This window comes from Procambarus clarkii, chromosome 29 (assembly GCF_040958095.1).
Source record: "Procambarus clarkii isolate CNS0578487 chromosome 29, FALCON_Pclarkii_2.0, whole genome shotgun sequence".
In the NCBI taxonomy this organism is placed as follows: domain Eukaryota; kingdom Metazoa; phylum Arthropoda; class Malacostraca; order Decapoda; family Cambaridae; genus Procambarus; species Procambarus clarkii.
In genome coordinates, this window is record NC_091178.1 from 9,401,105 (window position 1) to 9,428,249 (window position 27,145).

At 37.0% G+C, this 27,145-nt stretch overlaps 2 protein-coding genes across 2 annotated transcripts in view; one reads left to right on the top strand and one right to left on the bottom strand.

Moving 5' to 3' along the window:
* Positions 1-1,693: 1,693 nt before the first annotated feature.
* Positions 1,694-19,437, bottom strand: LOC123765023 (lysosomal cobalamin transporter ABCD4). The gene is given in 15 exon segments (XM_045753375.2): positions 1,694-3,112; positions 3,770-3,912; positions 4,029-4,231; positions 4,967-5,097; positions 7,446-7,525; positions 8,360-8,515; positions 8,975-9,103; positions 9,626-9,758; positions 10,817-10,890; positions 10,892-10,943; positions 11,960-12,076; positions 13,150-13,289; positions 13,555-13,682; positions 17,123-17,305; positions 19,381-19,437. Coding segments are annotated over 14 exon segments (1,941 nt in total). The 5' UTR covers positions 17,271-17,305; positions 19,381-19,437; the 3' UTR covers positions 1,694-2,805.
* A 381-nt stretch (positions 19,438-19,818) lies between these two features.
* mRRF2 (mitochondrial ribosome recycling factor 2) overlaps positions 19,819-27,145 on the top strand; it is a 27,888-nt gene continuing 20,561 nt past the window's right edge. Inside the window, exon 1 of the mRNA XM_045753380.2 lies at positions 19,819-19,960. The gene's annotated coding sequence lies outside the window, so the exon portion shown is untranslated. The remainder of the gene's footprint in view (positions 19,961-27,145) is intronic.

Sequence of the window (27,145 nt, forward strand, 5' to 3'; positions counted from 1 at the left end):
ATGATCTGTTACTGATGGTGGTCTCTCACCCGCCACAATGTTGGTCCACTAAAATGGCCTTCATTAATCATTTACATGTATCTAAAGAAATTAATGTCAATATCAATTACTGATTTATCTTGCCCTCTGGTGTTAATCTTAAGATATGTCTTCCAGTGCATATGAAGTGTACTGCAATTTAGCAACAAATTTATTTATTTAAAATCAATACTGTACTGTAATAAGCAGGATAAATATTTTATATAATTCTTGAAAAAATATATCAAAATGATCTACCTTAGGGAAGGGATAAATTTAATATTAATATGCTATAGATGAAGAATTTATTGATACATTCCTTTTGTATAGGTGATGGTCCAAAGACTTTTATTAAAGTGTGTTATTTTCATTGTAGTTTTCCTACCCAACAACTGATCTCAACCAGTGTGTAACCAAGTACAATACTCACTCTCACATCATGCTTCATAATGATAACCTGCAGAAAAGGTTGCTAAACAGCCAAACATCAAAAGATTTTAGAATTTGCATTCATAAATATTCTGTAAAAAGTGGCCAATTATCTAACTACTGTATATAAATGTCAGAAAATTCTTAGCAGATTGACTGGGAGAGATCTTCAATAACAAGTTGTAAGAGCATCTTTAATGGAAACATTGTTATTTGTATTATAGCACATTCAATAAAGCCATACAACATAGTAATGGTTTGTACAATTTTGATACATTTTAAAATGATCAATTAATAAAACAATCATGGGAAAATGATTAGGTATATAGCTGTATAGCTATCCGACTTGGGATGTTGCTTCCAGGAACTCACATGTATTATGTCATTCATTCCACAATTTCCTCTTGTTCTTATGTTCATTAACTAATAGTTTTTTCATCTTACATGTATCTTTCCTTTTTACTGCCTATATATCTCCCTCTACTGAATTGTACTGTTCATACTTATGAAGATGTGATTTGTGTACAATATTAGGCCTAAGTGTGCATTAGGTCTTAGGATAGTTAGGAGAGATTAGGTCTTATATTTGTTTTATTAGTTTTCCAGTTTGTCCGATTTCAATAATAAATTATAACAGCTGGTCCATCATGCCATATTTCTATTTTAGACCAAATAGTTATTATAAATACAATACTTTCATTTTAGGAGGATGGGCTGATATTATTTATTTCATGATAACTTCTACTGAACTTCAAATTCATTGGAGTCCTCTGGCTTGTGGTCCAGTAATTCACCTTCAATGCTTCTCGTCAAATACACAATGAAATCACATTTATGTGATGTATCAATGAGAGAATCTGTAGGAGCCCAGAGGATGATAATGTGATTTCATTGTGATTTATTGATGTTGCATTATTCATTGTAGGTTAGATACCATGAGGTAGATCATACAGTTACAGAGTTCCATACCACACTTTTATGCACTGTACTTTTGTCCTCATTGAACTTAAGCCAGCACAGCTCCTCACACTAAGCTTATTGTTTACACTTAATTTAATGTCACCCAAATGAGATGGTATTATGGGACATACTATATTATCTTCAATTACTTTGGACAATATACCATGGTCCTAGATGTTATAACCCAGGATGCAGCAGGTTTAAGAATTTTACTGGTTACTTAATGTCAAACTTTCATAAATTGTTTCATATATTCTCTCATTTACTCATGAGTAAATACAGCCAGTTGATTGATCCATAACTTTATTTACAAGATACATAGGTCAGTGCAAGGTCACTCGGGATACATGGTCTGGTAGGAACAAAATTACCCATGGCCATTTTAAGCTTTAGTACCTTTAGAAGGTGCAAACCCTATAAAAACAGCTATTTACATATTCATGACCTAATAGTGTAAATATATACATAGCATTCCCAACAGTTTACATGGATACATTCCACACTACTCTAGAATGATTTATAAATTTTGTTTAAAAAAAAATAATTTATAGAGCATGGACATGTTACACACTCAATTTTTAAATATTTATAAATATATCAAAAAATGTTAAGTATAATAAAAATCTGTTCATGTTATTTTTTCAGGAAAGCTAAAAATATTTCAGTCAATTCAAAACAAAAGTTCAGAACCTATAATAATACTAACACCAAACCTCTTCTCTGTTTATATTCTCAACTTCTTTCTCTAATAAAGAATGATTGATTATTTACATTCAAATGGTAAATAACCCAACAAGTTCTTTCCTACTACTAACAAAAACTGAGAATCATGAAGCTAAAAACTTGCAAGGCACATATTATTAGCAAAGGATAAATTGTACAGTATTAGAAAATTCACAAAATGCTTCATGTGTTGCATAACTGTTATCTGCATTAAAAATAGAATCCCCTGAATATTAGTCAATAACATGCCCAGGAAATACTTCATTTAAACCCTGCTACACGAGAAGAAAGCATTCCACACACAATGACGGTAGTCCTGAATATCACTGGGATCAGTATCACATGACATATGTAGAGAACAGCATCCACAACAGACTGATATGAAATACTATACAGACGGAAATTTACCTCTCAGGAGGAAACTCCACTAAATTTCCAGTCATTATGGTCAGTGTTCACCCTTAGATCAAAGCTTTTCAGTCTGAAATTTTAATTAGTAGTCAAATTCAGCGATTGCTTAGCTTCACAAAATGGCCCCTACTTTTACTGACAGTTAATACTATAAAAATAAAAAATTATACACAGTATTTATGAACAAACATCTCTTATACTTGTATTTGATACTTGCAATGCTTCTAAGGAACACCAGATAATATCACCTGTATCTTTGTGCCTTCACATCTTGGCGTCTTCATTCTGAGTGCAAAGCTCAGTTCCATTATATTCTTGACAAATGGGCTCCTTCTTCCAGCCACCTGTTCCATCTAGGGTTATCAAGTAGTTGTGGTACTTTGTTAAGGAGTGTCTGTGTCCCACACTCACTAAAGTAATGTTGTGCTGCAAACAAGCCTTGTACAGCTGCTCCTCAACATCTAAGCTCAGAGCACTTGTTGCCTCATCTAAGAAGGCAAACTGTGGTCGATGGTAGAGAAGTCGCAAAAAACAAACTCGCTGCATTTCCCCTGGTGACAATGCATCACTCCTATAAAGAAATAAATGTTATTTGTTACTTGTAAACTACAGAGGATTACTGTACATGAAAAACAGTGCATTACATTACTGCAAACTTACAAACAATGATAGCTGGGGGCAATTATTTAACCAATGACTCAAATTTATGCTGAATGACCATAGTACCACTAATATTGTGCTCTTATATTTTCTCATTTGTTAGCTTGGGTCCTTCCTGCTCAAAATGCTACAAATACCATGGGTTACACAGCTGTCAAATGTTGTATACTATATACCTGTGCTATATCTAAATAATTGCATAAATATTATGGTAACCTGAAGAAACTAGATATGGCTTAACTGAAGGTGATCAAGAAAGATAACCTCAGTCTCTAATGTTGGCATACGTCATGATATGAATATTTATAATAATAAAACAGTGTGCTTATCCACAGTGTGTTCAGACACGGCTGAACATAATTCCATGAATATTTTCAAGGATTTCCCCATATGATTCAAGGAAGTTCACAGACAATATTGTTTTCCAGCTAGAACTAAGCCATAGAGCCCATTTCTTCACAATTCCAACCATTTACCACATGCTCTACAGTAAAGTCTATTTTACAAACTTTGTCAAACGTGCCACAAACTCTCCTTAGTATACCATTTACCACTTGTTAAAACTCACCAGTTCCACTCAGGATCATTGTTCAGTCCCCCTGAGCGGTTGACAAGGCCTCTCATATGTAACGAGTCTAGGAGGTTAAGGATGTCCTCGCAGGTGTCATTGCTAATAGGGTTATTTGGATCTTGTCTCAATGGGTAGATAATCTGTAAAATCAAAACAAATATTATATGGTACAGCTTTTAATTTGCAGTGTGAAAATTTTAAGTGTCTCCATTTTAATTAACTTTATTGATTACTTTAGTTTATTAAGCATCCTCACCTGTTCTAGCAAAGAACCATTAGTAAGGAGTGATTTCTGAGGCAGGAAGATGACAGATTTAGGTCCAGGAGGAAAGTCATGAGCAACTGTTCCTCGAGCAGCAGGCCACAGTCCTCCCAGTATTCGAAGAATGCTAGATTTCCCAGATGAACTTGGTCCCATTATCAGGAGATTTTCACCTTTATGGATATGCAGATCAAGATCTGCACACCAACATCACACAAATATTGTCATAAATTGTTATATTATATAGTTTAAGTTATTTAGTAATACACATATACATACTATTATTGAACATGATATTTATCACAATTAAAACTTTATAGCATACAGTATATAGTTGTACATAAGCAACCATTTGTGTGTGCTTAGCTTCTACTTTATGTATTACAAATGGTAAACTGAAGATATCACAATTATTGTTTCATATTTCCAATGCTTGGAAGTAGTGTGCTAGCATATGTAAAACTGAAGGTGTACTGCCCTCGTCAGAGTAGAAAAGGCACCTGCCTGGCATATAAAGCTAAATTTGAATCTAGATTATAGAATATAATTAGAATGATAGTATGTTATTATTATAACTTATTATGTTAATAATAGAGTACCAAAATTTTAATGTAGACTACCATAAATGTACAATACAACTATTTATGAACAAAGTTGATTTGACTTGAGCCCTCTGCCTGTCATGTCAGTTAAGTCAGCATAAAGTTCCCACACCAAAGTAGCAAGGGTACTTAGGTAAGAAGCAACTTTTTGGGTGCCAGGCAGATGTTTTATACACTCCAGTATTGTCAGTAGAACTTTCCATTTTGAAATTTTTACAAGAGCCCCATGGTCACAGGTTCAGTTCCTCAGTATTAATCATGAACTTTAAAGGAGCATGTAAGGGCTATGTTGCTAAGATAGTATTCATTATTATAAATTACACTACTTACTTGTAACTAGTGGCTTAGTTGATCCTGGAGCAATTATATCCACATCATTGAGAATAAATGCAATATTTATTGGTTTCTGATCTTCTTCACAAACTGTTGGTTCATTTTCTGTATTCTCATCCAACAGACATCTGGGGACACAAGGAGCAACATTCAGCATTTACTCTTAAGCCAAACAGAAGTAGCTTTCTCTGTGTAATCAGAAACTTGGAACATGACCAGGAACATATTCAGAGAGAAGCGTTATGCTGAAAAACAGCCAGGGTGCAGGTAGATCTCATCCATAAGATGGTGAACATAATATTTGCAAAATATATATAAAAAAAAAAAAAATCTTTTTTTTCTCTAATGAAATTATAAATTTTCATTGTTGTCTGCTGCTAAACAATGCTATAAAATCCAAAGATGTCTATGAACTTTAATACAATGAGCACTGCTTATGCCATCTGTTTTGTGTCAATCATTCCATCTGTGTCTGTGTCAATCATTCTAACATCACAAATCATTTCAGGTTATTTATTTCTTCTGCTGCAACCACTGACTTGTAACTATTATTAATTGCTATTTTCATGCCATATCAACATTTCACAGTTGTGGCCAGAAGCAGGCACCATCACTCCTTCATGTAGCCTTCAAGACCCATTGCTTCTACTACTGTATTATTCTTCCTAACCAGGCATCCACTGTACCAGCCACTTTCTTTTCCCGACTTACTACACTCATCTATTCTTACACAAATTCCCCTTTTATAAAATACTAACCCAAGATATGTTGAGTAATTACTTTTAGGTCTTTTTCATTTCACCATTACTTTTGTCCACATTTACTTTTAGACGTCTTCCCTCATAAGCATCACAACTTTTTAACTATTATACTTCATATACAGTATGATGACTATAAGTAGTAACTATGCTCAAGACAATCTTTCATGCACCTTCTCCACTAGCTGTATGAGAGCAAATCCATAAACTATTCCACTATAGAACCCACCTTGTTCACCCCTAACACACAAGCCAGAGATATTTAAGGAATTGCTTTTATAGAGTGAGTGGCAGACAAGTGGAATGAGATCATCTTTGGACTAGTATGGCAAGATCACACCAGTGACTCATCCTTCCCCAAGATGGTCTCATATTATTATTGTGATTTCATGGTGTAGGTGGAATGAGTGAGTAAGATATGATGGAAATTAACCACTTTTACAGTATTAAGAGTATGACAGTATTGGATGTCAAGTGGTATAAATGAACCAGATACAATTGCTGAGTTAGGGTTCTATAGAAAGATCTCATACCCTACAGAGATACTAAGTTCTCGGTAATTTTCTATATTCTTGCAATCACTATCCTACCATACACCTTGCCCCACTACACTTTGAAGACTAGTATGTGTATACAGTACTCAATACATTCCAATACTGTATACTGAGTGTCCTGTAACAAAATTGCTATAATGCAGCTTAAGCATACCATTTAGCTACATTTTGACAATTATTGTAGTGAGATGCTTAAAAAGACATACAGTGGGGCCTCGATTTATGATAGTAATCCGTTCCCAGAGACGTATCTTAAGTAGAAATATCGTAAGTCGAAGTGATTTTTCTAATAAGAAATAAAGGGAATTGAATTAATCCGTTCCCCACCCTCCAAAATATTAACTTACAAATACATTTTATACTGAATACAATTTTTTTCTCTAACTACAATACAGTATACAGTATGTTTATTTTACCTTTATGGAGGACTCTTGATGGTGTATGGAAGATGGTGATGATGGGGGAGGAGGAGAGGTGTTACTGTTTGGAAGGGGAGTTCCCCTCCATTATAACATCAGGTAGTGGGGACTGGACTTTTGGACAACATCAGGACTTTTCTGAGATATGCTCTCTGGCATGTTTTGCCTGCATATCACTAGGACCTGCTTGTGGCTCACTGCTTGTTTGTCTTACTAAGAATCTGTCTAAAGATATTTGTTTTTCCCTAAATTTTAACACTTGTCTGTAGTAAGACATCACATTGTCATTTAAAAGTCAATGCAATGGCCTCCTACAGCTTTATCTATGAGAGTTTTTTCAACAAAACTTTGCAGTTCTTCCCATACTTCACACATTTTCTTAATGAGGAAGGGACATCCTCTACTCAACTATTTTCTTAGGTTGAACCTTACCACTGACTTTCTTGGAACTCATGGCATAATATATAATAATCAGCTTTATTCTCAAAAAGCAAAAAATCACTACAAAAATGGAATTTCTTATAGACGTCATCGTCACTAAACGGGCAGCTCTAGTAAACTGAGGCAGGTCGGCCCGCGTGGCCGGGAACTACGCACTTGGTTGACCCAAACGTGTACCAGCAAATATTATTAGTCGACGACACTATTGTAAGTCGAGTTGCATTTTTCGATCAAATTTACATCGTAACTCAAAATTATCGTAAATCGAGGTGCCACTATCATAATTGTTACAAGTGTTACTCACCTAGAATCACTCGAACATCCTTCACCAACGTCTGGTCTGCGAATAAGATTCTGGGTGATGTTAGCAAATGAGGAGGAAGCCTGGAATGAATCAAAGTCTTATTTATCATACCAACAGCATTCAGTGTTAACTGCAACCAGTCTTTTTGAATAATACATTGCATTGTGAAGTATAAATCCCCAAAGGCTAGAAGCTGATGTACTAAAAATCATAGTACATCATACATCTAAAAATCATAGTACATCATACATCTAAAAATCATAGTACATGTCAGTCATGTTATGACTGACATGATGTCCTGTTTTCTATTCGTGGGTTCCCAGTTTGGTTAGGTTCGGTTTGGTAATTCAGTACATCAAGAGAGAAGGGACTGTATCTCTTGTACACAACATGTTACAGCCTAACAAAAGTAAATACAACACCTTATTATGTAAACAAAAAAAATAATAAAAATATAAACTGTCTGCAGTTTCGAAAAAGCTTACTTGCCAGTTTTGAGCAATGCTACAATGGTTAACATTCGATCCTATTGCCAACCAATGGCAGTATTTACTGTGTCTAGGCACCCTTTCATAAGGTCAGAGGATCTAGTTGAACATTACATGATTTTTAAAGTTTTTCTAGGGATATGGATCAAAATTACATATCACATCTTCACTAAATTTTACAGCAATGACCACTATTGCTAAGCACAGCTTAAGGGTTAATATGACAGTTTACCGTTTATTTGTTTCTGGCAAATTACTGCACTACTGAACAAGTGAGGTGGTGGTGGTGGAGGCCAAAACCGTCAGTACTGTAGCTTCAAAGCGCTATATGATAAGAGGGCTGGAAAGATGGGACACCACGATCATAGATCTCATCCTATAATGTAACTACACTTAGGTAATTACTGAAATTAAACAAATACTCACTTGCAATGTAGTGATGTCCCACTCAGTCTGCAGTTTGAGGAGACACTCTACCAGCTGGGCTACTCTGTGCGTCACACCCGACAGTAAGACAACCTGACTGCCCAGATCCACTAGGGAAGTCAGGCTATACACCAGGTATATGCATATGAAGGAGTACTGGTTGAAAAAAGTAAAATTAGCAAACCATGACCTGAAATAGGAATAAATATATAGTATAACAATTAATTGTAAAATGTCAACAAAAAAGATTCAAGTTAATATCAGGATTTCATTATCTAAAGATACAGTATTTAAATACTGTGCATAAATATGAAGCCCAAGTTATTAATTTGATACACTGAAATGAAGAATTATTCTAAGAGTATATTTAAATCCTGTAACATTCTCTAGTGATTCTAAGACTATCTCTAGCTTTGAACTTACATATACTATTGGCAAAGTATGCTCCACACGCAGTTTTTGATAAAGATGGTGCAAAGAAGCATTGGCATCAGCATATTATAGTAACTGGTTATATAGATATTAAAATAATTAACTTTATTAAGTACAAAATAGTAACAAAACTCCATTCACAAGGAAAACAATTTAATTACAAAAATTGTTCAAGTTACTTACTGCACTGACAATAGATGAAATGTCCTTAGTATCACCAAACTTGCCGCCAAATATTGGTATTGCAATGGCTAAGTATGATATAATTGAGCCCAAGTAGTCAAAGACATAACGTGTCATATTCAACATAATCTGAAAACAGTAAATACAAGTTATTAATTAGCTGTAGAATATTATATGTTAGCTGTAGAATATTATATGTAGAATATCAGAATATTGTACCACTTGTACAATACTGTACAAGTGGCTGTACAAGTTGGGACAGCCTACTGGATATTTTGTTGCATTTTTGAAGAGGAACAACATGTTAAACTCTGCCATCTTCAAGAACATAATGAAACATACAACATACTGCCCCAGCCATCATTGAAACAGATTGGTAAGCTGCAGTGGGCCTATTAGCCTATAGCAAAGTGCTTCGATACTCTGCATTTGATAATGTTGACGAGGGTCAATGAAACGCATCTCTTAGCGTCAAGATATAATAAAACTGTAAAATGAACTTTGGAGAGTTAATTTTTTCAACTTGTTCTAACTGATACAGCTTGTGCTCTAATAAATCTATTTACACTTTAAAGTACTATATAGTAAGAAAAGTGTAGTCCATTAAATTAATTTTAAACTTATTATATGGAAGATTGAACTAAGTCGTACCTGTCTGTTAAAGAGCTTCTGTTGAGAGCGTATCAGTGTGTCCAATGACTGGTTAGTCTTGAAGGACTCGACCAGGCCAGAAACATGGAATGATATTGATTCAGAGTTCACACGCACCTGCATGTGTTTAAACCTGAGGAAATAATGAGTGAAAATATAGTGACCTGAGGAAATAATTAGTGAAAATATGGTGCATTATGAAAACTGTCCTTATAATATTTTTCATACATTGTAATCAGAAGTAAACAAAACTCAGAATACGTATGGCAGTTTAACGTTCAAGCCACTGGAGGAGGTAAAACACCTGCTACTCTCGAAGCCTGGCTTGACTTTATAGTGTTTGGTCTACTAGGCTGTTGCTTGCAGCAGCCCGCAGGCCCACATACCCACCACAGCCTGATTGGTCCAGCACTCATTTGAGAAAATGATCTAGTTTTCTCTTGATGTCTACGGTTGTCCTGGCAATATTTCTTATGCTCGCTGGGAGGATGTTAGCACCGTGCATAGTACATTGTGCTATATTGAATATTATGCTGCATCAGATGGCCTCATCTCCAGGTAGCATGCGGCACTATACCGTGCTTGGATTTTACTCCACACCCATCAGAACTGCATGGTTGTTCATTATGATGCATATAAATGTAGATAGTTTATACATGATTGTGTGTGTATATAGTGCAATAACAGAAAAAATGCATATTATTGTTCAAAGAATATAACAGTATTGTGCACATATCAGTGATGCAAATTTATTGAGCATTCTGAGATTCCACATATTTTCTTATGTAAATTTCTCAAATGACATACTGTACTAGTGAATAATATTACTGAGAAAAATAGAAAAAGAAGTCAAGGCACACTAAAGTATCTAAAAATATCTTTGCAGCCACTCATGGCAGGGCTAGCTCAAGCACCCCAGAGCAAATACTGCATGAACACTCGTCAATTATTACACTTCTTGACTTCGTCATGGCCACAGTAAGTCACAATTGACTTTTCCTGTCATCAGGAAATGCAGTTTAATAATATTAGAAAGATTTGATTTCTTACATATTGGGGGGATGTCAGCAATATACAGTGGCACAGTACAAAGGTTAAAGAAACTTACTAATAGAAATGAATGTGATAAAAATTATTAATAATTACAATTTACCAACAGAAAAAATGTGATAAAAAATTATTAATAATTACCTGAAATTTCCCTCACATTTTTCTTGCTTGATGACAAATCTGACCACAGGTGACATGACCAGTTTGTTGACAACAGGAACCAAGGAAGAAAAGTCCATATATACTCAGCGTTCCAAGCCATCCTGTCCTGTCAAAGAAAACAACCAAGATTACCAACAGACATGTACTGGCAGATCAAATTAAAATTTGTGATCATATTTAACCCCCTTAAAGAATCTAAAATTACGAGTAGTAACATTATTATACGTTATCAAAGAAAAGAAATATAATGCCATTAAACACAGTACTGCACAGTACATAATATGCAGACTAACTACTGTATATTCACAATGATTATTTATTTGAAGATCTGCACAGATTTCATGCCTCAACACTAATATGAAAATCATTGTCAGGATAAAATTCAACTCCCTTGCAACAACCCTGTGTATTTGTGGACATCATATTACTCTGAGTTTCTTTGGTTATTGAAGCAAGGATCATTAAACTTTGTGAAAGCCCGATGCTAATTTTCCAGAGAGGGTGTGACATCCAGATAACAGCCTTTAAGGAGTACACTACTGAGGTTCTCTTGTCCTGAGAATTCAGTGCTTGACTGTCACATCAATGTCAAGTTAACAGTAGCCCCAGTAAAGTCAGTCACCTCCCAAATAAGGTGACAGCTCAAAATACTAAAAAAAAAAAAAAACTAAGAAATACCTACTAACATAATATAACAAATTCCACTCATCCTATAAATAACTCAATATGTACTTTTGTAGGCCCAAATGGTATGGCCATTTGAGCTTAGGCTCCATCGGTTTGTCAATTCTTTTGCATGGCTGGTCATAGTGTGCTGTACTCTATATCTGTATACTTGTTCATCTGAAGCTATAGTACTGTTTTACTATTTACCTTGTGAGTGAGTGAATAATTGGGGGTGTCCAGTGTCACTTCATCATGCCGAGGAAGCGACCATACAAGACACACACTTACACATGCCAAATTTTCCAGGAAGCAGCGTATACCACTGAACTAATACTTATTACTCTGACTTGTGGTAAATTTTCACAAAACACTTTGAACATGAAGGTGTAAATTCTTTTTATAGTACATGGGTTTCTGCCTTATAGAAAAGTACACCCTATTTAATTGATGACTTACCCTACAAATACTTTGTATGTATAATAACCGATTTGAAAAGGTGATATTATGACCTTTGTAGTGATTGTGGCCAAAGTTAGGCAGAGCTTGTCTACATCTTGAGTCATTCTCTGGTCACTGTAAAGTAGAAACTACAATTAATAGCTGCATGAGGATTTAACAGAGGTCATTCTAATATAACATTCTTAAAATTACAATGAAACAACTAGTGTAATTTCAAAGTTACATTAAATTCTTTTGGGTATAACTAATATGAATAAAACCAAATTCTGTCCACCAAAACAAGGCTAAAATAATTTTTAAGTGTTAATTTTTTCAATGTAAGAAATTATTAAAAGTATAAATAAAGGGATTTTATAGCTTTCCCATATACAAAATAATGTTCTTTTGGAAGTATATGTACAGTATTATCCTAAATCAAAATATTTATCTGGCTTGAGATCAATACAACATAGGGTAAATTCACCTAAGTCTTTGGCCACCTACATGAACCAACTACTCAAAATGTTACTGATCAGTGGTGGGAGGACAGTTTACAGTTTTGTAAGCAGACTGTGTCTTTGGACCGATATAGGCCACTGGTTGTTGACAGTAACTGAGGGGCCTCAGCTCAAAAAAATAAAGGGATAAAAGGGAAAATATTCATAATCCTGAATCCTAGAAAGTTTGGATTTGGTTCTCGCTACTCAGGATTATGAATGTTCCATGATACGAGGATGCAATGACCTCACTGTCCACCACAATGTAGTTCCCTCAATGTTGCATCCTTTGCATAATAGAGACAGGAGGAGTGGGCTTGGAACCTATCGTCCTCTATAAAAATTCCCTTCACCGGCAAGAATAGCCTTTTTTTTTTTTTTTAAATACAGCACAGTACTTATGAAGTTATAACTACACTATTCCTTTTTCCAGGCTGAAGCTTGTCCACTTAATGAAAGTCAGAACTGGGATTCTAATAATGAATAAATGAAAAGTTCAACCTCAGGTGCTATTGAGCTTCATTACTTGATATCAAATGAGTACCTTTAGTTTTACAAATGATATATCATTTTAGCGAGTCAATATGATGAGGCACTCATCATATATTGATATTGCATACTAACTCCAACAGAAAACAACAGTACAGCATTCCTACTAGGAATACCTACTTATATAATTACATGTCAGCAGATATGGTGTACAACACTTACGGATTATCAACAGTTTTATCTAAAATATTGAGAGAGTAGTAATTAATGCCCGAGAAGTAGAGTCTGTGGACAGCACGACAAAGAATCTGCCGCCATGTGATGTACAGAACACTTTCAATATACTTCTTCACGCTTATCACCTGAAATAATAATATTATACAGTATTTATCAACAAGTTACATTTATTCCTATTTAATTTTGTTTAAAGAATGATTAACCTCGTTAATAAAGTCCTGCATTAGTAAAGGACAAGTAGGAGTTGAAGCAACCAGCTTTAGAGACTGGTAATAATTAATGCTCTCAAGCAAAAATAGTACAGTACAAGGCCTTCATGAGGCATACTTTCTGGTTCTAATATTCCACACTATATAAAACTTTCTGGTACAAATAACTACAGTAACTTACAGATGCAATAGAAAAAATTAATCCACAGGCCTTGAGGGTGAGGTATAGAAACTCTTGCTTGTCCCGGTCATTGAACACTGTGTAGTATTTACTGGGCACAAGTCCCATGTAGTAGGCCAGGTACTGCTCTGTGAGAGAAGGCAATTTACTTTCAGAAAAACCAAGCACACACTATTCCCTGGAAGTGGGCTGCAAATACCAGCCTGTTCTCACAAGCGTTCCCAATGTTAAGAAACTGTCGTACTAAAGTGCCTTATCCTAACCTACCAGAGGACCCATGAACAGAAAACAGGACATTATGTAAATTTTGTGAGGTGCTATAATTTTCTAGTATGACAGTTTTTAGCCTTAGGAAAAGTATACATCAAAATCCGACAAGGAGGATGGGTTGCAAATACTGTACAGTGAAGCCTTACTAAATTCAGTACAGTAAATCATAATTCTATTATTAAAAGGGGTTACAATACAATGAGCAGAAGGATAAGTACTCTACCATGGTGGGGCTTAAATAATGCATTGTGATACTGTATTGAAAATGACTCCTTATGCAACTCATTCCTTTCTCACAGCAAGGTATTGGGTTTCCAATTTCTGAAATAGGAAGCCCATTAGGTTTATTGAGGTGCACCTAAGTCCATGACTGACTTTCCCAATATGCAACCTAAAACAGTTGCCAAACTCCTAGGTATCAATACAGTGCTAGGTGAACGAAGGCATGATGTGAAAAGAAAAATGTTCAAAATGTCTGTCCTGCACAGGTAATTCAGCCTGGAACCTCTCAGTTTGAAGCCAACTACACTTCAGTTTTTACTTATGGTTATCTTTATCAGTACAATATTATATTCTAGTGGTAATCATCACTGTCACAAACTTAGGAAATACTATTATAATTAATTGTAGCAAGTATATTATGTAAATAATATACTTGCTCCATATTCTCATTAGCTTATGTGTAGATAATGAGATGGGTCTTAATTCTACATACCCTATCTCTAAGTTATCACATTCCTTGAAGTTCTACACTGATGATCCTTGGTCCGCTAATTACAATTCCCAAGTGTACAACCAATTACAGTTAATACCTCTTTCCAACCTGCTAGATGTTGGTCAGGTGAGGCCTGTAATACAAGCTCCAACAGCACATCCGTCAGTTTAAACTCGTATAGTGGTTCAGTACAGACGCTTGAGAGATGCCACACATCTTCAACATTTACTAGCAGCAATGTAACACTAAGAGTCCAGTTCCTACTCTCACAAGATGCTACAGCCTTGCTACGGAACAGCCAGACTCTAGCCGCATCGAGGTTCCATGCTCTCATCCCACACCAAGCTCCTCACACTCTGAATGTGGGTGGAGTGAACGCTCTACACACTCACCCCGCATCCGAGCTTTGTACCCCCGGCGTCACTCGGCTTTCTGCCCTGCTCCAGGCATCGTCTCAACTACTATGACACTTCACTATGTTGCTAACAAAGCGACTGCTGTAACCAAGCCTGTACTGTACTAAAATATAAAAAAAATACTAAACTGTGTCTAGTCAACCAAACACGTACACAAACATATAAATGAAACCTCATATCCAACTTGTGCAAAGCAATAAAGCACAAAATCAAATCGAATACATATAACTTTCATTTACCATGCCCACAAAATTAAACAAAATGAAATACCCAAACGATGTTTTGTAAAAATTCATCATCCAGTTTCTTGTCATAAAGAGCTTTTGAGTGAACTGAAAAATACTGGAACCTTTAAAAATAATAATAAAATAATTCAGCTGAACGTTAAAGATACACAAGATCCTATGTCCCTAGAACGAGATCATGCATAATCAGAAAAGATGACAGAACTGTCAATAAACTGTAAATGATCAGTAATAAGCACCCTGAACAAAGCAGTCTGGAAATAATCACGGATAATTAAAAGACTACTAAACACGTGCTCATTTTAGGAACTGCTAACAAGATGAGAGGTAAACATGCAAGTGAACCAATTTTGTTTAGCCTTCCCCCCCCCCATCTCAAGTTTTTTATTACCAAGAGAAATAGCTTTCTTTAGCTACACTGAGCTTTATTTAATATAAATTGGACAACATTTTTAAGACCACAATATTGGAAGAGTTGCCAACTAGTAATTTTTTTTGCTTTATTTTGCTATTTAAACAAAATATAATTTGACTAAGTAAATAAAAGCCATTCAAAAGTAAATTAGAAAGTTTTATAATTATAAGGGATACTGATTAGAATTTGTGAGGCTGGATATTTGTCAGGAAAAATAAAATATAAAAACTCAAGTTCATAGCTTTAACTTCCACATGCCTGTTAGTTTTATTCTGACTTCGATGACAATTTTATAGCAATTTTTCTGATCTTTCCAATGATACCAAACAAATAACTTCTAAATACCAGATAATATTTGTTTGCATATCTGCTGCATTACAAAAAAAAAAAAAAGGTATACTGTATAGGGCAATATTTTTTATTTAGTTAATTTTGAATGGTTCTTACCATTCCTAGCATACTTATGCTAGAATAGGTAAATGTTAAATATATATATAAATCTGAAAAAAAAGTTTATATGAACGTATGAATAATGATCCCTTAGTTTTAGGATTAGTCGAGTCAATTTTTAAGTACAGTGGTACTACAGTTTTTCAACTTTATGAGCTATTGTATGTTGGATGCATTCTTATGAAATCACAATGCAATAGTTATTTACAGCTGAATTTTAACAAGATTTGACTTTACTCAACTTTTGTATACTGTGTACAGTATTGTATACTGTACAGTATTGTATATCTGCCCGAAACGCTGCGTGTACTAGTGGCTTTACAAGACTAATTACCATTTTATGTATCCTCACATTCCCAATGTACCTTCTTGTATATGCATAAATAAATAAATAAATATACTGCAGTGAAAAAAATTGCAATCTGTATTAACTTACTACTTTTATTCTGGTTAAATTTATTGTGATTAATATTGCTCATATGTAATAAAATACTGTATATAATCATATACTGTACATCATAAATTAATCAACCTTGCACCAATTTGATAATATTTTAAATATGGCAATAATTTTTATTAAAAAACACTGCTTGTACTCAGTACTGTACAGCATTATCTTATCTTTAATGACAGATTGGACACTTATATGGGACACTGAGACAGCACACAAGGCTTTAATCACATAAAAAGATTAAGAACTTTAAGTACAAAAGCTTTTCTTATCCAAATGTCAAAACATTTTCAACCATACATTTCAAGAAAATTTTATAGAAAGGTAGTAAATGACAATTCTTAAATGAGCATTAAATATTTATGCTACAGGTTATTCTGAAAATGTTATAACTATGTTGGGTCAGGTTACGATTACCGAATTTAAAATTTATTTTATGTACCGGTAAATATACATGTATTTTATTTAAATTTTATTTTACTGTAATTTCTTTATAGGAGTACGTTACATTTTGCTAGCAGAGACCATTCAAATTTAACCTAATTTAACAGTTATAATTATTATTATGCCAAGACAGCACACAACAAATTAAGAAAAATTACTTACCTAGAAAACAGAGGAGAAGCAAAAGGAAGAAAAGCCCACTTGGTACGGAATACCATCCTGGGAAGATAATTCGGATTATCTTCCACAAGCGGCGGAACATATGCAGGTCAAACCCCTCATTTTTCGAGTCTTTCTCAGGCTCCCCCATCGTTGAACTAGTCACACGTCATACCGGTCACTTATCTTAAAAACAAATGTTTAGTACAGTAGTATGAATGCAGTACTCCTCCAAAGGGTCCCATTAATTACTACAAAGTACTGTACTAAAAAAAATTACTGAAAAAATAAAAATCCAGAAAAATTACCTTTTAGCCTTAGAAAATCATATCTATACATATCTCTCAAGAGAATGTGCGTATCTCTGAGGATAGAGGTCAGAAGCTTGGTGCTAGCAAAACCCAACTTTACTGTATGACACATTGGTGGCAGGGGACTATCATAGGTTGGTTGGGGTAGTCCCCATTGTCCCCAAAAAGGGCAGAACTCTAAAAAAGGAAGATGGAACTGATGCATCCAGCAATCAGGAGAATGATTGATAACACAGTATATAGGCAGTGTGTGATAGACAGTATGGAAGGGAGAGAGAAGGGGAGAGAGAAGGGGAGAGAGAAGGGGAGAGAGAAGGGGAGAGAGAAGGGGGAGAGAGAAGGGGGAGAGAGAAGGGGAGAGAGAAGGGGAGAGAGAAGGGGAGAGAGAAGGGGAGAGAGAAGGGGAGAGAGAAGGGGAGAGAGAAGGGGAGAGAGAAGGGGAGAGAGAAGGGGAGAGAGAAGGGGAGAGAGAAGGGGAGAGAGAAGGGGAGAGAGAAGGGGAGAGAGAAGGGGAGAGAGAAGGGGAGAGAGAAGGGGAGAGAGAAGGGGAGAGAGAAGGGGAGAGAGGAGAGAGAGAATGGGAGAGAGGAGAGAGAGAATGGGAGAGAGGAGAGAGAGAATGGGAGAGAGGAGAGAGAGAATGGGAGAGAGGAGAGAGAGAATGGGAGAGAGGAGAGAGAGAATGGGAGAGAGGAGAGAGAATGGGAGAGAGGAGAGAGAATGGGAGAGAGGAGAGAGAATGGGAGAGAGAAGGGGAGAGAGAGGAGAGAAATCAGGAACGAGGGCAAGAGACCAGGGATGGAGGGAGATATAACGAGAGAGCACAAAAGTGGGCTGAAGGAGAGGAAATGGAGGAAGAGCAGAAAGAGGGGGGGAGAAGAGATGAGAAGATAAGATGAGCAAGGAAGATGAGGCGATAAGCAAAGAAGATGAGATGATGGGCAGAGGAGATGGAATGATGAGCAGATGAAAAGAAATGAGCAAAGATGAGATTATGAATAGAGATGAGCATAGGACATGAGATAAATGAGATGATGAACAGAGATGGAATAAGCAAAGATAGTACTAGATGACAGAAGAGATGAGATGAAGTAAGCGGAGATAAGCAGAGATAAGATGAGCAGAGATTTATTATTGATACACAGGAAGTGTATTTGGGTATTTATTTATTTATTATGTATTTATATTGTACAAGAAGGTACATTGGGGGAAAGAGAGAACATAGAAATGAAGTTGATTTTACATTCTTGTAAAACCCCTAGCACGCATAGTGTTACATTGGATTGTAAGAGCTGACGAGCAGATATGACAAGATGAGCAGAAATGAGATGAGAAGAGCAGAGATGAGATGAATAGATGAGAATACATAAGCAGAGATGAGATGAATAGATGAGAATACATAAGCAGAGATGAGATGAATAGATGAGAATACATAAGCAGAGATGAGATGAATAGATGAGAATACATGAGCAGAGATGATACAAGCTGAAATGAGACATGAAATTATATAAACATATTAACAAAGATGAGATGAATAGAGACACGAGACGAGATAATGAGCAAAGATGAGATGAGTACAAATGACACGAGGTGATGAGGCAAGAGACACGTCGAGCCCACTGGCATAGCTGGCAATAGCACAGCAACACACACACAATGTTGCAGACCTCAACATTGCAACCCCTCCCCCCCACCACACCTCTCCTAAGATGCTCAACACCTTGACAAAAGATTAATTCTGCTACGTGGGCAGTTTGACCTGGTGACGGGGGAGGCAACTTTGAACCTTTATTGTTGTTGATTGAGCCAAAAATAAACTTGCAAGTATTGGGTAAAGTCCTGAGTTATATAATATGTTATTAATAGTCAACAATATCTATATAAGATTCACCTGACTGCCACTCATGGTCCCTCACAACCTCCCCAACTCCCCACTCATCCGTCACTTACCGTTCCCTTCTCGTGTCCGTCTCACAGTGAAAGTCTTGCCACCCAGTCAGGAGTTTTATAGTTGTTTATGGTTAGTTATGGAGAAAAATAATCAATAAAGCAGTCGTTTCTGATAATAAGCTTTATATATTATTTAAATAAATTTAAAAATGTCAGCTCTTTAATGTAAGTTGAATTGTAATTGAGAGAGAGTTTTAAGTACTAATATTTTATCCATATCCAATACCACATGACTTGCAAGGTGTGGATGTGTTCGAATCCTCGAAATAAGAAAAACATGAGTATAAACTAACTGAACTACCAAATAATTCATGTACAGTATGTAAAAAATAAACATATTTATTATTGTTACATTCAAAACATTTGTTTTTTATTTTTGTTAAATTAATGAGTAAAAACGACTCTTGAATTACAAGTCACACATTCGGACCCATTAAACAGCTGATGGTCACTCGTGTGAGTTTGTTGACATAAATTTCTCGCTTGGAGTCTCTCACCGGCGGGCCATTGTACAAGAAATAAATTTAGAGGGGGTACTCGTTCAGTGGCAATGTAGAAGGACTGTGGCTTATCAAGGAAGGTTAGTCAAGAATATCTTGTTACTGCTAACTTTATATGCATGTCAGTTCCTTCTTAAGGGGTACGATCATTGCACGCAGTAGGTTTCCTCAAAGGACATTTTTCTACATAAATTATGTGGTGTTAAATCTGGATATATATATATCTGTCTATTGTGACTGTTTTGGACGCCCATACTTGTGCTTCACATACTTTATATGTGTATGCATGTCAATGCCTTCTTAAGGGGTATGATCATTGCACGCAGTAGGTTTCCTCAAAGGACATTTTTCTACATAAATTATGTGGTGTTAAATCTGGATATATATATATCTGTCTATTGTGACTGTTTTGGACGCCCATACTTGTGCTTCACATACTTTATATGTGTATGCATGTCAATGCCTTCTTAAGGGGTATGATCATTGCACGCAGTAGGTTTCCTCAAAGGACATTTTTCTACATAAATTATATGCTGTTAAATATATATATATATATATATATATATATATATATATATATATATATATATATATATATATAGATATATATATATATATAGATATATATATATATATAGATATATATATATATATAGATATATATATATATAGATATATATATATATATAGATATATATATATAGATATATATATATATATAGATATATATATATATATATATAGATATATATATATATATAGATATATATATATATATAGATATATATATATATATATAGATATATATATATATATATATATATATAGATATATATATATATATATATAGATATATATATATATATAGATATATATATATATAGATATATATATATATATAGATATATATATATATAGATATATATATATATAGATATATATATATATATATATATATATATATATATATATATATATATAGATATAGATATATATATATATATATATATATATATAGATATATATATATTTATATATATAGATATATATATATATATATATATATATAGATATATATATATATATAGATATTGTGACGATAATCTCCTTCAAGAGATTGAGCCTGCTCTTCCCTCCATAATTACGTCTTCACAATTATATAAAAGACTATGGAAGAGATGTCCAACAACGACAACAACACCAGCAAGGCTTGCCAGGGTGAGCAAAAACGTATGCAGCCAGCCACCTGTTCGAACTCCAACCACCAAACTACCCGTTGATCGCTACGGCTCCGCTGATTGGTCGCCGGTCTGGCTGCACCTGCACTCGCCCCCAATACTACCTGATGTCTGGGGTCGCCCCAACATCAGTCCTCAGAATGTTCAGTGCTTTCGTAGCCAGCACTCCTCCCAGCTAGACGTTAGCGTGTACTGAGAGAGGTGGTGGCTTTAAGCCAATATTCCAGCACCTCCCACTTACCTTTTGTATTGCACTTCTTGTTATTTTGCCTTAACGTAACTTTTCATTGTGTCATTTAAGTATTCTTATTATTTTGATTGATTGATTTTATTATAAGAATTTGTTTGTGCATTATTTTCATGTTTTGATTTATTTAACGTAATTAAAATTTCATTGTTAAAGTTTTACTTGTGTTTTGTGTGTCTTCTCCTTACCTTACCACAGACGAAGTTCCAGTTTTTCTATTTTTTTTTTATAACTATGTGACGAGGCCATACCCCTAGCCTTAAACAGCCGAACACCAACGCGTTACCGTCACAAGTTATATGGGGGCCTGTCCTAGGAGCTTCACTCAGGTACTGGTGCCAAGTGGTAATTTATGGTAAGCGTATTTAACTTTGTTAACGTAGCTTTACTATTTTTCATTCAATTTCATTTTTTATAAGGTGCGGTGTATTGTGCATTACGAGAGTAACATATAGTGAAGGTGAGACAACTTTGGATTACGTGGTGACTGTAGGCCGCAGTCATACTCTTAATTGGTCATCTCTCCCTCCTTGTTATTACTCGTATTTACCATCTATGTCCCTTGAATATTTCTCATTCTGACAGATCATCATATTGGTACCCTGGTACTGTGGTCTGCCCCGGGTCAAGAGTACCCAATCTTCTGCAATCTGACTGTAGGAGGATAAAGAGGGCCATAGTTCCTCTAGCTCGAACTTTAGTTGCTGAATTGGGACCTCAGCAGCAGTTCTCGTCACCAGTTGACACCTCGCACCCCTACACGTCAGTCAGAGATGATGATACATACAACGGTAGGGAATTAGCTTATTTTTTCAGAGCACAAAAGTTCGCTAATTCTGTAAGTATCATATTAAATTCAGTGGGAAAAACTTGCTTTATGTCCTATAGAGACTTGGCAAGGTATGCCTACATCCTTGGACTACCAATTTTACTTTTGAAGCATTTAACTGTTTCATTTGTTTTCGAAACTCTGTTTCATTTGTTAGTAGGATTTTCTTGCCCTTATTCTCTTACATGAGTACCGGGTACAAGATTTCCTGCGCCCTTGATTTAATTTAATCATTTAATATCTTTCACTTAACGTTAATTGTTAAAGATCACACAGGATAGGTGCCAGTTGCCACGTTGTCCTGTTTCTGACATTTCATTATTGAACATTCGTGTACCTTTATTTGCTAATTTCACCATGTTTCGTCTCCAAACTTTCCGTGCAAATCCAGCAGGTGAAATAGGGACTTTAAGTCGTGCCAAGAGGACTGAATTACAAACTCTTGCACATGAGTATCAACTAGAAGTTCCCTACCAAGCCAACAAAAATGACCTACACAACCTGTTGCTGGATTACTATTTAGAGCAAGGTAAGATAGACTCTGAAACTCATGAAACTTACTATATTGCAGATAAAACTGATTTGGCAACGCTGAAACTCAAACTAGAGCTGGCCAAGATTGAACGTGAGCAGCAAAGGGAAGCCCTCGAACAACAAGAACGAGCTGCTGCCATACGAAGAGAAGAACAAGAACGCGAAGCTGCTTTGAGGAGAGACGAACAAGAACGCGAAGCTGCTTTGAGGAGGGAAGAACACGAACGCGAGGTCGCATTACTCCGTGAACGTGAACGAGTACAGCTTGAAACACTCCAGGAGCGGGAACGCTTACAGCTTGAAACCAAACAACGCGAGTTGGAAATACAACGCGAACATGACAAGCAACAAGCAACTCTGGCTCTAGAGTGTCGTCAACGTGAAATCGCCTTGGAAACTTCACACTTCACTCAACGCCAACAAGCTACTGCCAATCTTCCCGTCAGTTTTAATATATCACATGCAAGTAAGTTAATGCCATCCTTTGTAGAAGCAGAAGTTGATGTGTTCTTTACCACCTTTGAAACCCTTGCTAATCAACTCAGTTGGCCTGTCGACCAATGGGCCACACTTCTCAGAGTCCATCTTACAGGTAGAGCTGCAGTCACACTCAGTACTTTGGCGTCTGAGAATGACTACTACACTCTGAAACAAGCAGTGTTGGACGCCTACCTCCTCTCTACTGAAAGTTATAGAAGGAAATTCCGTGACCACCTGAAGGCAAGTACCACTACCTTCCTCGAGTTTGCTAACACGAAACGGAGGTATTTCATGAAATGGCTGGAAGCAGCACATGTCTCTACTTTTACAGAACTCGTCAACCTGATGCTTGTTGAAGAATTCTTGAGACGTGTGCCGCCTCCTGTCCGCCTCTACTTAGCAGATAAAGAAGAAACCGACTACCTGAAGTGTGCTAAGTCGGCTGACACTTACAGCCTCATCCACCGGCTGACACCTGAACCATCCTCCAGTAAGAAGTCGTGGTACAGTTACGAGAAGGTGAGCCCCGATCAAGCTGGTTCACAACTGTACTGCAAGTATTGTAGACTCTATGGACATACCATAGACAAGTGTGGTAAGTCTCAATACAAGGGAACCACTGACCAACAACGACCCAAACCAACTCCTCCTAAGTCCGGTAAGCCTGTGATGAATGTTGGTGTTGATGTTAATGATCTTTCTCTTTTCAGTAACCACCTGTATACTGGAACTGTCTCTGCCAACGGTTCAAATCCGGAGGGACGTTTCAAATTGAAGATCTTGAGGGACACAGCGGCTCTACAATCGATCATCTTGAAGTCGGCTGTGCCCAACATAGTCTACACCGGGGAAACAGTCTTCATCACTGACCTCACTGCTACCACTCCATACCCTCTCGCCAGAGTCCACCTGGATTGTCCCTACGTGAACGGGGAAGTCCAAGTCGCCGTCAGGGAAAAGCCTTTTCCCATGCCTGGAGTGCAACTTCTCCTAGGCAACGACTTGGCAGAAGACCTGCAACCGACCAACCTGATCGTCATGGACAAACCCCAGGTGTGTAACTCTGTGCCAAGTAACCCTATTCTTGAGTATGTTCCAGCAGAGGTTCAAGAGAGTGAAGTTTCTCCTCCGGTTCTCGTGACCACCCGTGCACAAGCCGCACGTCCACAGCCAGCTGACTCTACTGCTACCGCTGTCCCTCAAGACCCTCAGAAACTACCCCCGCATCTGACCAAGTTGGAGTTCCGTAAGTTGCAGAGGGAAGATCTTACTTTAACACCATTGTTTTTCCAGGCTGAGACTCAACCCGACAGTATTCCTGGGTTCTTCCTAGAGAACGACTTGCTCTACCGCAGATATAGACCCAGTAAACTGAAGGAGGAGGACGATTGGGCCAACACCGAACAACTTGTGATTCCCACCAGCCTGCGGCCCACTATTCTACACCTGGCCCACGGAGCATTCTCCCACTACGGCTTCAACAAGACTTACCATGGAATTCGTCAAGACTACTACTGGCCAGGTATGGTAAATAACGTCAAACAGTACGTAAAACAGTGTCATACATGTCAGATGGCAGGCAAACCGAACGTCTCCATTCCCAGAGCACCACTGATTCCCATACAGGTGCCTGCGGAACCTTTCCACAGACTCATAATAGACTGTGTTGGTCCTTTACCTCGGACCAGTTCAGGTAACGCCTACATCCTAACCATCCTGTGTCCTACCACCAGATTTCCCATAGCAGTTCCAGTGAAGAACATCACGGCTGCTACGGTTATCAAACATCTACTGAAGATCTTCACTCAATACGGATTTCCCAGGGAGATTCAAAGTGACTGTGGCACCAACTTCACCAGTGATCTCTTCAAAAGGACACTGGAGGAGTTCAACATCAAACAGGTATTGTCCAGCCCCTATCATCCTGCTTCACAGGGTTCTCTTGAACGTAGTCATCAGACCATCAAAGCACTCTTGAAAAAGTTTTGTAGTGAAACCTCGAAGGATTGGGATAAGCAGATTGACCTAATAATGTGTATTTTCAGAAGTCTCCCCAATGAGTCCCTAGGAGTATCTCCTTATGAGATGCTCTACGGCCGTAAGTGCCGTACTCCCCTTAAGGCTTTCAAAGACTCTCTCAGAGATGCCACCTTCAGTGAGCATCAGAATGTGCCCCAGTTTCTTCAAAACCTTCAGCACATTCTAGAGAGAGTCCACCGCTTTGCCCATGATAATCTATTGAAAGCCCAGGTGAGAATGAAGACTCATTACGACCAGACCAGCAAAGTAAGAAAATTCAAGCCGGGAGACTTCGTCCTTGCCTATTTCCCTATCCCAGGTTCACCTTTACAAAACAGATTTTCAGGACCCTACTGCGTCAAAGAGTGCAGAAGCAACAACACATACGTCATAGAGACTCCAGATAGGCGGCGGAAGACCCAGCTGTGCCACGTCAACCTCCTGAAGCAATATAATGGTACTCCTCCCACTGTCTTGATTAATTGTTCTACCTTCACAGAACCCTACATCCACAGTGAGACCATCCCGGCTTCTTCTCCCGAAAGCACTGACAAGGAGTCGGCGCTTTCTAATTCCAAAATCCTTAATGATCTTCCCAAATGCTTTCAGGATAATACTCGTGCTCCTATGCCCTCTTCTAATTCCACTCTCACCTCGTCAGATAAGCCCTACATCCTCCATGTCGACGCCAATGGTACCGACGATGGTGGTGTCGTGATGCAGCAACGAGGCGAGAAGAATACACCTGTCAGCGACTACTGCTACAAGGAACGACGGAACAATTGGCAAGGAGCTACTCTTCCTCATCCTGAAGCTTCAGCACTTCACTCCACACCTGAAAAGTGCTCGGTCCACCATCAATACGGACCACACCACCCTACACCTCCTGCAGCACGCCCACTTCTCATCTCAACGTCTTCTACTATGGGCTTGCTACCTGCAGAAATTCAACCTGGAGACACGCTATACCAAGAGTCTGACAACATCTTAGCCCATGATCTCTCCAGAGTTTATGAAGTAGAAGCAACTCCATCCATTACTCCACCACATAACGACGTACTTCTTCCAGAACCGCAGGCTTCGGGGGAGAGTTGTGACGATAATCTCCTTCAAGAGATTGAGCCTGCTCTTCCCTCCATAATTACGTCTTCACAATTATATAAAAGACTATGGAAGAGATGTCCAACAACGACAACAACACCAGCAAGGCTTGCCAGGGTGAGCAAAAACGTATGCAGCCAGCCACCTGTTCGAACTCCAACCACCAAACTACCCGTTGATCGCTACGGCTCCGCTGATTGGTCGCCGGTCTGGCTGCACCTGCACTCGCCCCCAATACTACCTGATGTCTGGGGTCGCCCCAACATCAGTCCTCAGAATGTTCAGTGCTTTCGTAGCCAGCACTCCTCCCAGCTAGACGTTAGCGTGTACTGAGAGAGGTGGTGGCTTTAAGCCAATATTCCAGCACCTCCCACTTACCTTTTGTATTGCACTTCTTGTTATTTTGCCTTAACGTAACTTTTCATTGTGTCATTTAAGTATTCTTATTATTTTGATTGATTGATTTTATTATAAGAATTTGTTTGTGCATTATTTTCATGTTTTGATTTATTTAACGTAATTAAAATTTCATTGTTAAAGTTTTACTTGTGTTTTGTGTGTCTTCTCCTTACCTTACCACAGACGAAGTTCCAGTTTTTCTATTTTTTTTTTATAACTATGTGACGAGGCCATACCCCTAGCCTTAAACAGCCGAACACCAACGCGTTACCGTCACAATATATATATATATATATATATAGATATATATATATATATATAGATATATATATATATATATAGATATATATATATATATATATATATATAGATATATATATATATATATATATATAGATGCAATTGACGATCACAAAAC